This window comes from Aotus nancymaae, unplaced genomic scaffold, assembly GCF_030222135.1.
Source record: "Aotus nancymaae isolate 86718 unplaced genomic scaffold, 86718_ANA_hifiasm-v0.15.2.pri h1tg000076l, whole genome shotgun sequence".
Taxonomy (NCBI): Eukaryota; Metazoa; Chordata; class Mammalia; order Primates; family Aotidae; genus Aotus; species Aotus nancymaae.
The window spans coordinates 16147486-16163075 of record NW_026988491.1 but is presented as its reverse complement, the minus strand read 5'-3'; the positions used below and the strand labels follow the sequence as shown (position 1 = coordinate 16163075).

Here is a 15590-nt window from a genome sequence, read left to right as displayed (position 1 = left end):
TGCAATGGCGCGATCTTGGCTCACCGCAACCTCCGCCTCCCGAGTAGTTGGGATTACAGGCATGCGCCACCATGACCAGCTAATTTTTTTTGTATTTTTAGTAGAGACGGGGTTTCTTCATGTGGACAGGCTGGTCTTGAACTCCCGACCTCAGTTGATCCGCCCACCTCAGCCTCCCAAAGTGCTGGGATTACAGGCGTGAGCCATGGTGCCCAGCCAGTTTATTCCTCTTTAGCATGTGCAAGTAGTACATGTCCTTCAGATGGGGTACACGCTCTAGCTATCCCATCTTATTGTCACCAAGCACAGTTAGGATAACAAAGCAATTTCTTAAATGTATGTCATCAAGAATTTTATTTTTTTCTTCTTAATACAGTGCACTCGTGTGGCACTTTATTTGGTTGTCTTATCAACCTAAAAAGTGTTGAGTTGGCCGAGCACTGTGGCTCGGTGCCTGTAATCCCAGCAGTTTGAAAGTCTCAGGTGGGTGGATCATTGAGCCTAGGAATTGGAGACCAGCTCAGGCAACATGGCAAAACCCCATCTCTACAAAAAATACAAGAAATTAGCCGGGCATGATGGCACGTTCCTGTAGTCACAAGGCTGAGGTGGGGGAATCACCTGAGCCTTGGAAGTCAAGCTACAGTGATCCACAATTGTGCCACTGGCAACAGAGAGACACCTTGTCTCTCCCCAAAAAAGGAGTGGTGATGGTGCTGAGCTGTACCATTTCTGTTCTCTTTTCACTAGAATATGAAAAGTGACTTAGTATTGTTCATGGTAGTTCAGTTTCTCTACATAAGTTGAACTTTTTCTAAATTGGTACCACTTCTTAATGCAGCATAAAAAATGAAACTAATATCTGTTCTCAGTTTATTTTTCCTGTTATCTGGTGGTAGTTCCTTTTTCCTCATCTCCCTTATTTTACTTCAACAATTCAAAAGGCGGAATACTACCACCTTCTAGCTGAGAAAATCTATAAGATCCAAAAAGAACTAGAAGAAAAACGAAGGACTAGACTACAGAAACAGAACATGCTACCAAATGCTGCAGGCATGGTTCCAGTTTCCATGAATCCAGGACCTAACATGGGACAGCCACAACCAGGAATGACTTCTAGTAAGTATTTTTTGTTATACTTAAATTTGAGAGAAATTGGTAAACAAATAGTTTCTATCCAAAGTCATTAATTTCTATAAAACTATTCTAAAGTTTTTAAATAACGATTTGCCTTTGCAAAGAAAATAACTTACAGTAAAAAACAGAAGCAGAACAGTATATTTAAGATGTCTGGGCATGGTACTTAACATACCTTGATAATCTGGCATTGTTTTAGAGCCCAAAGTAAAGTTCTCTAATGGTGACACCTATAAAGTGATAGCCTACAGATGTTCACAGGTTGACCAGGTTCAGGACCCACATAGAGGCTCACACTCTGTAACACACACAATATCATGTTACACTGTCACACTTTCTAATTGACATAAATATTCTAAGGCTAGGAGCTCTTTTTTTTTTTTTTTTTGAGACAGAGACACACTTTGTGTCCCAGACTGGAGTGCAGTGGCGGGATCTTGGATCACTGCAGCCTCTGCCTCCCAGGTTCAAGCAGTTCTCCCACCTTTGCCTTCCTAAGTAGTTGGGATTACAGGCACATGCCACCATGGCTGGCTAATTTTTGTATTTTTCATAGAAACTGGTTTCGACATGTTGGCCGGGCTGGTCTGGAACTCCTGGCCTCAAGTGATCCTCCTCCTTCTCCCCCCCACACCCCCCACACCCCCATCTTGGCCTCCCAAAGTACTGAGATTACAGGCGTGAGCCACCACCACCTGGCCTAGAAGCATCATTTCAAATTACATTTTGGCAGCTTCAGTTTCTGGTTATATCATCATTGTTAACCTGATGAATTAACCACATAGCCAAGACTGTGATACATTGTCTTATTCAATCATTGACTTACTGGTAGAATCAAAGTAGTGTGAAATACCGAGCAGGCACACCATTTTCAGGAATGATACAGGCTGTTTAAATGCTATGGCTTTGATAAGGAACACCTGCCTTTGCTGAGTTAGGAAATGCTAATGACCTGTAAGTGTCAACTGAGCCAACAGATAGTAACCCTCATACCATCAGTAGATTATATGTAGACTGAGAAGTTCATCTCCTTCATTTATTGAAGTAATAAATGATTTCCAGTGGCCATTAGTAGGCTGATTTATTAATTTCATTATTCACTAAAGTGTGCCAGATACTGTTTTCTAATTGGGCCAAGATGTGTAAAAAGTTGGGAAGAGCAACATTTCTGGCGGAGGAAATAGTATACATGGAGGCCCAATAGTAAAGAAAAACAGATTTTTTGAGTAGTTAGGAGAACACATTTTCAGGAATGAGAAAGTCAAGATTACAGTTGAGACTGCTTCAGTACATGATTTGAACTTGGGTAGTAACTAAAGATACAAAAACAAGTAGGCATACATGAGATACTTGGTTTTGGTAGAATTAACTCAAGTTCTGGGTGAAATTTGAGCCAAGTCTAAAGTCTGTTAGATATTAAATCGTATTCTAATGTCAGAGTAAAAACAGTATGGTACCAATGAAAGCAGGAATAAAAGGTAGTGGAACTGAATATCAGCCTTAATTGTTGACCTTTAGCTTGTACTAAATCTGACATTTTGTAAAATGAGATTCTTACCTTAACCTAATACACAGAAAATAATAGAAGCATAAAAGGGGTCGGGCATGGTGACTCATGCCTATAATCCCAGCACTTTGGGAGGTTGAGGCTGGGGATCACTTGGGCTCAGGAGTTCAGGACCAGCGTGGGCAATATCGTGAAACTCCATCTCTACAAAAAATACAAAAATTAGCCAGGCATGGGAGCATGTGCCTGTAGTCCCAGCTATTCAGGAGGATAAGGCAGGAACATCACTTGAGAAACAAAACAAAAAAGAATTACTTCTATTTTTGTATTTTAGAGGTACAAGATATATAGTGTGTTATAATATGCATATTATTTAAAATCAATGTTCACAGTGAGTTTGTGTACATAAAAATATTACTGTGCTACATAATCAAATTTGGCCACCATTAGACATGATTCATAGCTATTATTCATGGAGATACTCTGTTGCATGCCAGACTCACTTTGTTAAACAATAGCATATTAAATGGTATAATAGCTTCTTTTTTTTTTTTTTTTTTTTTTTTTGAGACAGAATCTCACTGTGTTGCCCAGGCTAGATTGCAGTGGCACGATCTCAGCTCACTGCAACATCTGCCTCCTGGGTTCAAGTGATTTTGCTGCCTCAGCCTCCTGAGTAGCTGGGATTACAGGTGCCCGCCACCACACTTGGCTAATATTTTTGTGTTTTTAGTAGAGACAGGATTTTACCATGTTGGCCAGGCTGGTTTTGAACTCCTGACCTCAAGTGATGCACCCACCTCAGCCTCCCAAAGTGCCAGGATTACAGGCGTAAGCCACTGTGCCTGGCCTATAATAGCGTCCGTTTTTAAAAATGTTTTACATTATCTTTCTATCAACATCAAAAGCACCCAGACTCATAAAGGAATACCAACAAATCCACTGGGACACATTTTTCTGTATTCCAGAAACATTTTCTTCAAGTTTCTGTCTAGTTCAGAGCTTTATTTTGTGACTCATACCCAATTTTTAAAGGTATTATTAAATATATTTTGTGGGATTTGTGTGAACAGTTAGTTTTTGTTTGGTTGTTTAAGGGCAGATGGTACAAAGATACTTCTTTATTTCTCTTTTTTACTCTAGATGGTCCTCTGCCTGATCCAACTATGATCCGTGGCAGTGTGCCAAACCAGATGATCCCTCGGATAACTCCACAGTCTGGTAAATAGTGAAATAAAATTATTTTAAAAGAATCCCTGGTGTACTGCAAGATAATACCTGCTATCTGGATACCCACTTTATGTCAACAGCAAGTGTCATGATAACCTGCTTGAGAAATTCAAAAAACCCCTTGGAGTTGGAGCCCATAGAGGAAGAGGGGGTGAAGAGCAGGTTGGCTGGCAGATCACCGGGCAGGTGACATTAAATGATGAAGCATCCATTAAAAAACAAGTATAGGCTGGGTACAGTGGCTTACACCTGTAATCCCAGCACTTTGGGAGGCTGAAGCTGACCTGAGGTCAAAGTTCAAGACCAGCCTGGCCAATGTGGCAAAACCCTGTCCCTACTAAAAATACAAAAATTAGCTGAGTATGGTGGCTCAGGCCTGTAATCCCATCTGCTTGGGAGGCTGAGGCAGGAGAATCTCTTGAACCCGGGAGGTGGAGATTGCAGTGAACTGAGATCATGCCACTGCACTCCAGTCTGGGCAACAGAGCGAGACTCCATCTCAAAAAAAAGAAAAAGAAAAAAGGGTACATTTGTAGATTGTAAAATTTAGTTTGTAGATCCTGTTAGTTAATGCCTAGATGCAACTGCTGTGAATGAGACAGATTTATTTCTATGTGGAAGACTGAAAGCAGGTTTATTAACCCTGATAAAATGTTATAGAATCAGACATAAGAATTCTTTTATTCTTCAATTTCACAAAGGCATTCAGATCTAATATTTTGTACATATTCACAGGTTTGAATCAATTTGGCCAGATGAGCATGGCCCAGCCCCCTATTGTACCCCGGCAAACCCCTCCTCTTCAGCACCATGGACAGTTGGCTCAGCCTGGAGCTCTCAACCCGGTTAGTTTGCCATCTTTGGGTAATCTCTTTGGCCTTTACCTGGTATATTGAAAATCCTATTTGTTTCCTGCTTTGTAAATTCTCACAGTCATTTAAACAGACTACAACTCCTAGTTCTTCTGTAATTCTTCTGTAATTTTAATGTATTTAGCCCTACTAGATAGCTGACCAAAAAATAAAAAGAGCCAGGCCCTTATCCCTGGAGTCTCATGTTTAGTGGCCTGCATGCATTTTCACAGTCAGTTCTCTTCCCTGATGTCTATCTTCCCTTCTCCAAGCAGAGAACTGTCTTTTGCAAGGGTGATGGTGTGTTTGACTGGTTCTTGAGACCGGAGGAGAAAGACTAGGCATCTCCTGCTCCTTAGCCGAACTCTTAACCAGTCCATCTCTTCACACTGACCCCAACCCTCCTGCTGCCCTTTAGAGTTAGCTGGTGCCTCTGATTCTTCAGCCTTTGAGGGGTTCCTGAGCATTACTACTTCTCACTAATCTGCCATTTTCAACAAGGAGTTCTGTCCTTCATTTCAACCTGTAAGACAGATGTTCTTAGCTTACGAAGTTTTTGACTGGCCTTTGGTACTACAGATTTCTTTCTTTAAGGCCTGGATTTGTGTAGGGTTATTTTAGAAGTGTAACAATCCTAGAGCATTTGTGGACCGTGAATGCTACCAGATTGTGCCACAACTTGTAAGATTTTGTTTTTACATATTATGGGTCTTAGAATTTGTGCTATTACTACCTCACTGACGTGAGCTCATGAAATTGTGATTCACTCTCCTCACTTAGAGCATGCAAAGAAAGTTACCTGCCATCCTTGTTAGAGTGCAAGGTATATTTGTGTACCAAGAGAATATGTGTTTGTCCCATCCTTATTATTTCTTGAGAATAGGCCTAGGTAAACTGTGAGGCTATTCCCGTTTATCTTGGCACAAGAGTTAGTCGTTCCACAACTTTCTTCCTATTCCTCTCCAGCCCTTTTCACCTATACTGTCTTTGACTTTTCTCTGCTTAATAAGCCTGACATTAGGAGCATTTGATGATTTCAGTTATAGTAGAATGAATAGTTTGGTGCTCTGGTTTTTTGCAGCCTATGGGCTATGGGCCTCGTATGCAGCAGCCTTCCAACCAGAGCCAGTTCCTTCCTCAGACTCAGTTCCCATCACAGGGAATGAATGTAACAAATATGCCTTTGGCTCCGTCCAGCGGTCAAGCTCCAGTGTCTCAAGTATGTCTTATAAGTGGATTTTTTTTTTTACTTATTTTTGATTCTTGAAACTTCTCTTGACAGGTTTTTATAGGAAAGAGTGGCAGCAAATAATGGGTGAAAACAGATGATTCTTTAAAAAATAACAATTTTGAACTTAGGGCATTCAGAACATGAAGAAGTTATTCTGTGACATAGCAATGGTGTTGTTACAAATTAGGAAATAATTTAAATGGATGGTTTTAATTTTTTTGTAGTGAACACTTTTAAAGTAAAATCTTAGAATTTACTAGAGCGTAGAAGGAACTCTGGCTGAAGAGAGCATAGGCAGGCCCTAGAGCACTATGCACTCAATTCTGCCATTTTTCTGCAGTGGCTAAGGCCATTCTGTTGAATGGTTTGAAGTCTCTTTGGTTAAGTACTCTATTGATGGTGCTGTCCAAAGATATATCCCCAGTAATAGGGTTTTTGCACATTATGAAATAGACACATTGCTACTGTTTGTTTAATCAGTTTGTGTCCTAAATGCATATAACATGCCTGTGTAAATATTTCCTTCTGTTTTGAATTGCTATCTTGTTATGTTTTTTTAACAGGCACAAATGTCTAGTTCTTCCTGCCCAGTGAACTCTCCTATAATGCCTCCAGGGTCTCAGGGGAGCCACATTCACTGTCCCCAACTTCCTCAACCAGCTCTGCATCAGAATTCCCCCTCGCCCGTACCTAGTCGTACCCCTACCCCCCACCATACTCCCCCAAGCATAGGGGCTCAGCAGCCACCAGCAACAGCAATTCCAGCCCCTGTTCCTACGCCTCCTGCCATGCCATCTGGGCCACAGTCCCAGGCTTTACATCCCCCTCCAAGGCAGACACCTACACCACCAACAACACAACTTACCCCACAAGTGCAGTCTTCACTTCCTACTGCTCCTTCAGCTGACCAGTCCCAGCAGCAGCCTCGCTCACAGCAGAGCACAGCAGCCTCTGTTCCTACCCCAACAGCACCGCTGCTTCCTCCACAGCCTGCAACTCCAGTAAGTAGAGATTTGGATTTAGGCAGAATCATTAGTTACACTGTAGTATTATATTACTTCTGGGCCATTTTTATTATTCTCTTATTTTGTCGCTTACTGTTTTCTCCACAAGTAGAATGTAATCTCTTTTTCATTAGGGACTTTCTTACCCCGTTTTGCCTTCCTGTGATAGGACCTATTGTAGCAGGAGCATAAAGATTTTATTTAGATCTGACTTTGACCATTATGTTTCATGTTGTACTCTGAGGTTGAAGGTATGTAAAGAGGTGTGACGAGGGGACACAGTCCTCTTCCTTATTTAGTATATCTTTTAGTGCAGTATATAAATATGACATATATTTAAAGAATTTTTTTCAAATTGTTTGAGCTGTAAAACTTAAGAGACTGAATTTTAAAATTCTGGAGTCGGGCAGGCATGGTTGGTTGGTTACACCTGTAACCCCAGAACTTTGGGAGGCCACAACGGGCAGATCACTTGAGGTCAGGAGTTCAAGACCAGCCTGGCCAACATGGTGAAACCCCGTCTCTACAAAAAATACAAAATTTAGCCAGATATGTGTTAGTGGGTGCCTGTAATCCCAGCTGCTTGGGGGACTAAGGCAGGAGAATTGCTTAAACCTGGGAGACGTTGGAGGTTGCAGTGATCGAGATGGCACCCACTGCACTCCAGCCTAAGCGACAGCAAAACTGTCTTAAAAAAAAAAATCGCAGATTTATGAGTCCCTGTGGCCCTATCCAAAATTTAAAAATCATCTAAGATGAGAGAATTACAGACCCAGAACAACCTGTAGCTCACTTGTGAGAAGTTGGTCATGTATGTAATAAAAATCCAAATTCTCATATAATAGTTGTGTCCTTATTAATAGAACTCTTTTTGTTAAGGGTTTAGCAGCTTCTACTTTGATATCGATAGTAATATATTAGTTCTCAGTAGTTTGAACTGAGAAGTCCCATGTGTCACAGCCATTTTATAAAATACCGTAGTTGATGGATGGCTGGTTCATCGTGGGCGCCTATAGACAAGGAAGGACAGAAAGAGGAGCTAGTAGATCTGCTTGATTTTATTCTTTATAAAATCAAGGGTAGTTCCAGAAAATACTGACTTCTCATTAAGAGGTTTCTTATGACAAGACTTAGGAAGAAGATAGGGATTGCCAGTTATCTCATTAGAATCTAGTGATTCAAAACAGCCACTCTGTGGGACATCATTATATTTATTCTCTTTTTCTGTACATTTCAAACTTTATGTAATGAGAAGGTAAAAACAAAAAAGATAGCCAGTTTTGTTATTTTCTTTCATCCTATTTTTGTATAAATGTGAGCTCCTCTGAAGCAGACATCTTTGAAACCCCCACACGACCAGAGAATGATAGTTATCAGTGAAATAGTCCTGGCTGTTGGATGTACACCCAGCCAGCCAGTATTTACAAGTCTTAATTCTCCTGTTCTTAAGCATTATTAAAGGAGGTGAAATGAGCAGAGCAAATGAAGGCACCATGAATGAATATAAGCCAAGAAATAGGTGTTTAATTCTGCTGTCCTGTTGCTTACCTTACACTCAGATTGTATCATTGGCAAATTGTGTGTGTGTGTGTCTTACCCACTCCCCTTTTTTTCTGCCTAGCTTTCCCAGCCAGCTGTAAGCATTGAAGGACAGGTATCAAACCCGCCATCTACTAGTAGCACAGAAGTGAATTCTCAGGCCATTCCTGAGAAGCAACCTTCCCAGGAAGTGAAAATGGAGGCTAAAATGGAGGTGGATCAACCAGAACCAGCAGATACTCAGCCGGAGGATATTACCGAGGTGAGAGTAGGGCAGTTACTATTTGATGTGGGTAGGACCTCAGTCTGGGAACCCAATTTTTTAAAAATACTGCAGAATATTTTGATAATTACATCTCATGGCATGAGAAAAGGTGATGAGATTACATCCATAGGGGAGAGTAAGTGATGTAATGAATGATAATGATCTTATTGATTCCCAAGTAGATATTTTTGGAATACTAAAAACCCTTACCTTTTCTTTTAGTCTAAAGTAGATGACTCTAAAGTGGAACCTACAGAAACAGAAGAGAGAGGCACTGAATCAAAAACTGAAATAAAAGAGGAGGAAGACCAGCCAAGTACTTCAGCTACCCAGTCATCTCCAGCTCCAGGACAGTCAAAGAAAAAGAGTTGAGTCTCTTAGGCTGTTGGTTCTAGAAGTAGCTGAAGAAACCAAAGATCCAAGGCAGAATTGCGATCATGCCTCTTGGGCCTCAGAAGTTGCCATTAATGTGATTTCATTAACCTTGAAGCCCTGGGCCTGGTCTCTTCATTGTTACTAATATTTTTTTTTCTTTTTTTTTTTAAGTTATATTTACTTGCAGCAACCATTGAGTTAGTCATTCCCCTCATTTCTTAAGAGTTCCTTGGTTAGCACCCTCTAAAAATTTTCTCTTTGGCCAGGCACGGTGGCTTGCACCTGTAATCCTAGCACTTTGGGAGGCTGAGGTGGGCGGATCACTTTGAGGTCAGGAGTTGGAGACCAGCCTGACCAACATGGTGAAACTCTGTCTCTACCAAAAATACAAAAATGAGCCAAGTGTGGTGGCGTGTGCCTGTAATCCCAGCTACGCAGAAGACTGACGCACGAGAATCCTTTGAACCTGGGAGGCGGAGGTTGCAGTGAGCCGAGATCATGCCACTGCACTCCAGCCTGAGCAACAGAGTGAGACTTCATCTCAAAAAAAAAAAAAAAAAAATTTTCTTTCTCAAAAGAGAAATGTTTGTAAATAGCCATGACTAAAATACAGGAAAGACTAACAATAATAATAGCATTTATCATTTACCTCCTGTGTGCTAAGTACCCACATTGTCTCATTTAATAATTTTTTTTTTTCTTTTTGGAGATGGGGTCTCACTCTGTTTCCAAGGCTAGAGTGTAGTGGCGCAGTCTCAGCTCACTGTAACATCTGCCTCCCGAGTTCAAACAGTTCTCTTGCCTCAGCCTCCTGAGTAGTTGAGACTAGCGTGCCACCACATCCAACTATATTTTTTTTGTATTTTTAGTAGAGACAAGGTTTCACCATGTTGGCCAGGCTGAAACTTGTGTCCTCAAAGTGATCCACCCACCTCAGCCTGCCAAAGTGCTGGGATTATAGACATGAGCCACCGTTCCTGGCCCCGTGGACTCTTAGCCAAGTCTCTTCATAAATGTTTAGAAGCCTTTGGATTCTGTTTCTAATTGACCAAGTCTGTCTTCGCTGAATTTGTGACTGAAAAGTTAAGCTGAGGGTGAAGGGTGTTTAAAGGTGATAAGGCACGCTTTTTAGGAGCTGCCTGAAGCAGAGCAGCACTTAGAATCAGTAATTAAGCCCTTAGTGACATTTCCATGGGGACAGAGTAGTTAATTTTGTGTTATTTGATTCTTGAGATGCTTTTAGAGCTTCAACCTCAATGGTTTTTAAAAGTTCTTTTGATTAATTGATAACTAATTTCAGATACATTTTTTTTCCAAGTTTTCAAACCAGAAGAACTACGACAGGCACTGATGCCAACATTGGAAGCACTTTACCGTCAGGATCCAGAATCCCTTCCTTTTCGTCAGCCTGTGGACCCTCAGCTTTTAGGAATCCCTGTAAGTATCTGGTGGTACTTCTGATTTTGTTTTTTAATTTGATAACAGCTTTATTGAGAGATAACTCACATTCCAGATAGTATAGCCACTCATTTCAAATGTGTAATTCAGTGATTTTTTTTTTTTTTTTTTTTTTTTCTGGAGACAGTCTTAATCTGGTTGCCCAGGCTGCAGTGCAGTGGCTCAATCTTGGCTCACTACTGCCTCTACCTCTTGGACTCAGATGATTCTCCCACTTTAGCCTCCTGAGTAGTTGGGACTATAGGCATGTGCCACCTCAGCTAGCTAATTCTTTGCATTTTGATGGGGTTTCACCATGTTGCCCAAGCTGGTCTTGAACTCCTGGACTCAAGCAATCAGCCCACCTCAGACTCAGAGTGCTGAAATTATAGGCATGAACCACTCATAGGCATGAGACTTTTATTTTCATCATTCAAAAAAATCCTGTACCATTAACAGGATTTAATGGTACACTCACCATTTTCTCCCATAGTACCCCAATCCTAGACCATCACCAAACTGCATTCTGTCTCTGGATTTGTCTATTCTACACACTTAATTAAATTAAACATACAATATGTGATTCTTTGTGCCAGAACTTTCCTTAGCATAATGTTTTCAAGGTTCATCCATGTTGTAGCATGAATACCTGTTTATAGCCAATAATATTCCATTATACACATTTTCTTTACCCATTGATTATTTGGTAGACATTTGGGTTGTTTACACTTTTTGACTATTAAGAGTACTACAGTGAATATTGGTGTACAAGTTTTGTGTAGATTTATGTTTTTATTTTCTTTGGTATCTACCCAGGAGTGGAATTCCTGGGTAGTATAGTTCATTTACTTTTGTCGTTTTAAGAGCCAATAGATCATAGCAGAAAAATGGACCCCAGTTATCTTTGTTTTTAAAGTTGCCTCCATATACTAGGCTGCTGGCAGGTGTCATTTGGGGGTTTTAAACTGTTACTGGGCCAGGCCCTGTGGCTCATGCCTGTAATCCCATCACTTTAGGAGGCCAAGGTGGGCTGATCACTTGAGGTCAGGAGTTTGAGACCAGCCTGGCCAAACGTAGTAAAACCCCATCTCTACTAAAAATACAAAAATTAGCTGGGAGTGGTGGCACACGCCTGTAATCCCAGCTACTTGGGAGGCTGAGGCAGGAGAATTGCTTGAACCTAGGAGGCGGAGGTTGCAGTGAGCCAAGATCGCGCCACTGCACTCCAGCCTGGACAACAGACAGAGACTCTGTCTCAAGAGTGAAGTGCTAGGCCGGGCACGGTGGCTCACGCCTATAATCCCAGCACTTTGGGAGGCCGAGGCAGGTGGATCACTAGGTCAAGAGATCAAGACTATCCTGGTCAATGTGGTGAAACCCTGTCTCTACTAAAAATACAAAAATTAGCTGGGCATGGTGGCACACGCCTGTAGTCCCAGCTGCTTGGGGGGCTGAGGCAGGAGAATTGCTTGAACCCAGGAAGCAGAGGTTGCAGTGAGCCGAGATCGTGCCATTGCACTCCAGCCTGGGTGACAAGAGCAAAACTGTCTCAGAAAAAAAAAAAAAAAAAAAAAGTCAAGTGCTTCCAGGAGCAAAAGGTTTTAGGAATTTTCTCCTCCTGTATCTTGCTGTGATTTCAGATGGAACACTTTAAGTTCTGTAGGCTTAGTTTCCTAATTGTACACCTCTTCTAGTACTAAAATTTTAAATGTCTTTGACTTTACTGATCTGACATGTACTTTTATAAAGTACCTGGAATAGTTTCAGTAAACTGTTAGCCTGATGTCTAGAAACTCCATAGTAGTTCTGTTTTTCTGTCCTTCGAGTAGGTTAGTATCTCTGTAGACTGATGATTTAAAGAAGTATCGGACATCAGTCACCTCTTGGGGAATATAGACAAGTCAGAAACTAAAACACTGCCTCAAAGATTAACAATGATAATGGATGATACTCCATCTCCCATAAATATAGTTAGACTTGACTAATGTTTGATGTCACTTGTCTTCTTTCTAGGATTACTTTGATATTGTGAAGAGCCCTATGGATCTTTCTACAATTAAGAGGAAGTTAGACACTGGACAGTATCAGGAGCCCTGGCAATATGTTGATGATATTTGGCTTATGTTCAATAATGCCTGGTTATATAACAGGAAAACATCACGGGTATACAAATACTGCTCCAAACTATCTGAGGTCTTTGAACAGGAAATTGACCCAGTGATGCAAAGCCTTGGATACTGTTGCGGCAGAAAGGTAAGAAATGGGTTTCAAATTTGTAACTTTTTGAGGATACCTAGAATAATATAGTGATGACTATGGTAAGAGAATATCTGACTTATGGCTTTGACATGGCTTGCTTATTCATTCATTCATTCATTCGAGACAGGGTCTTACTCTGTCTCCCAGGCTAGAGTGCAGTGGTGAAGTCATAGCTTACTGCAGTCTCAACCTCCTGGGCTCAAGCAGTTCTCCCACCTCAGCCTCCTGAGCAATTGGGACTACAGACATGAGCCACCTCTCCCAGCTGACACAGTCTTTCTCTTAATGTGTGCCATGGTGGTAATAGCTCTTAATATGAAATGGAATTTCTTTTTTTTTTTTTTTTTTTTAAGGATGGGGTTTCACCATGTTGGTCAGGCTGGTCTTAAGCTCCCGACCTCAGGTGATCCGCCCGCCTTGGCCTCCAGAGTGCTTGGATTACAGGCGTGAGCCACTACGCCCGGCCTGGAATTTCTTTAAAGGCATTTTTTCATAGGGGTCAATTGTATGGAAAAGTTGACCAATTAAATACTGAATCAACAGACTGAGCTCATCTGGAGTAGAAGCATTCTTATGTTCAGCTGTAGGAGCAGATTCCTCAGCATCTGTTGGCTTTTCAGTACATACCACTTCACATTATTGGTTTTTTGTTTTTAAAATAAGATTGGGGTCTTGCTGTGTTTCCTAAGCTGGTCTGGAACTCTTGGGCTCATGCAGTCTTCCCACCTTAGCTTCCTGAGCACTGCAGGCAAGTGCCACCATGCCCAGCTATTCCTTTTGGGTTCTTTGATAAAGTGATGCAAGGATGTGACTGCTAAGCCTACCTCAGCATTTTGAAATAATGTAGAAGTAAACTGAGAATGATTTTTAGAAACTGAATTAGCCTGTTATAATGAACATAAATGAGAACTAAGACACCACTGACTTTTGTTTCTGATTTGCCATTCTTACTATTTTAGCTTGTCCTTAAGGCCTCTGTGCTTTTTAACAAATGGTTTCTTTTGCAGTTGGAGTTCTCTCCACAGACACTGTGTTGCTACGGCAAACAGTTATGCACAATACCTCGTGATGCCACTTACTACAGTTACCAGAACAGGTAAGCTTGGCCAGGTGTGGACCATGGTCCATGTGTCCACATGTCCAGGGAGTGCATGCGGATGGACCAGCACACGTACAGTCATGGTTCATGTGTATCTTGCTTGAAGACAGCTGTATAGCACAAGTTCTGTTTTTTGCCTTCTGCCTTTGTTTACAGAATTAGAAAATTTTCTATCAGAATAGCCTTGCATCAGTTGCCATGGTTTCCTCCCAAGACTCTGAGAAGTTAAGCAACTTTGTAAGTTGTTGACATAGATGGGTCTGTATCCCAGGCCCCACTTCTGTTTCTACTGTGTTTTTAATTGATCACCACAGCCTGAGGCAAAGGAGATGATTTTCAAACTTCTGAAACTAGCTAGACAGCTTTTTGAAAATGTTTCCCTTTTATATGAGGCCTATTGCTGAGTTGTTCTTGGAATATATGAAAACAGGATTCTGGAGTCTTTTATTTGCCTCATATTAAGCAAATTGAAAGAAAAACCTCAAATAGCTCTGTACCTTACTTTTCCCAACACAGCCTTGCATATGACAGGACATTTTGAGTCTAATAAACAACTAGACACCTCTGCCTAATTTTCTCCTGCCCAATCAATGGTTGTAATCAGATAAATCGCATTCACTAATCTTTTTTTTTTTTTTTTTTTTTTAAACGGAGTCTCGCTCTGTCACCAGGCTGGAGTGCAATGGCGAGATCTCGGCTTACTGCAACCTCCGACTCCCTGGTTCAAGTGATTCTCCTGACTCAGCCTCCCAAGTAGCTGGGGATTACAGGCACGCGCCACCACACCTAGCTAATTTTTGTACTTTTAGTAGAGATGAGGTTACACCATGTTGGCCTGGATGGTCTCAATCTCCTGACCTCGTGATCCACCCACCTCGGCCTCCCAAAGTGCTGGGATTGCAGGCGTGAGCTACCACGCCAGCTGCATTCACTAGCCTATCTTAACCACAATTTGTCTCCTGTTTTCAGTGATCAGCCTACAATATAGCTTGCATTGGGTGTTTATTTGGGGCTCTGATAACAGTAATAACAAGGCTGGATGGTACTAATACTCTTTGTTTGTTAATACCAAATCCATGGTGTTGGTTTTTGCTGAACTTGTGTGATACAGATGTATTTCTAGCTTTGAAAAGTCACTTAAACTTCTTATTTTATTTACAAAAAGTTAGATGTGCTTCTAATGCTTTGTAGACCTAATGCTTTGATTTTGCAGTGAGTAAAAATCTAGCTTTTTACTCATTTGAAACCTAGAAAAGGTGAGAGTCAAATGTATAAGTACCTTATGTTTGAAAAAGCAAGTAACTTGACATAAACTTTTCTCATGTTTATTAAAACAGTAAAGTGTTTATCTTTGCACCAAGCCACCTTTAATCATGTACCTGCACACATCACCTATGTGTCTACTTGATAGCTATAGTCAGTATTTAACTGTTTGTGCAGGCTTTTCAGTAAACCATTTTTTTCTTTGTTTTTTGAGATAGGGTTTCACTCTGTCACCAGGCTAGAGTGTAGCGGCGTGATCTTGTCTCACTGCAGCCTCTGCCTCTCGCTGGCTCAGGTGATCCTCCTAACTCAGTTTCTCAAGTAGCTGAGACTTCAAGCATGTGCCACCACACACAGTCAGCTAATTTTTTGTGGAGACAGGGTTTTGACATG

The 15590-nt window shown here is 41.2% G+C and overlaps 1 protein-coding gene across 2 annotated transcripts in view; it reads left to right on the top strand.

Annotated features, from left to right (window-relative positions):
• The window catches only part of EP300 (E1A binding protein p300), an 85275-nt gene that overhangs the window by 52114 nt on the left and 17571 nt on the right, over positions 1 to 15590 (top strand). For both annotated transcript variants that reach the window (XM_021668720.2, XM_064368117.1), the window contains exons 10-19: positions 945 to 1119; positions 3788 to 3865; positions 4610 to 4719; positions 5807 to 5944; positions 6520 to 6957; positions 8582 to 8761; positions 8987 to 9131; positions 10458 to 10576; positions 12590 to 12829; positions 13843 to 13931. In XM_021668720.2, coding sequence (XP_021524395.2) covers positions 945 to 1119; positions 3788 to 3865; positions 4610 to 4719; positions 5807 to 5944; positions 6520 to 6957; positions 8582 to 8761; positions 8987 to 9131; positions 10458 to 10576; positions 12590 to 12829; positions 13843 to 13931 — 1712 coding nt within the window. The remainder of the gene's footprint in view (positions 1 to 944; positions 1120 to 3787; positions 3866 to 4609; positions 4720 to 5806; positions 5945 to 6519; positions 6958 to 8581; positions 8762 to 8986; positions 9132 to 10457; positions 10577 to 12589; positions 12830 to 13842; positions 13932 to 15590) is intronic.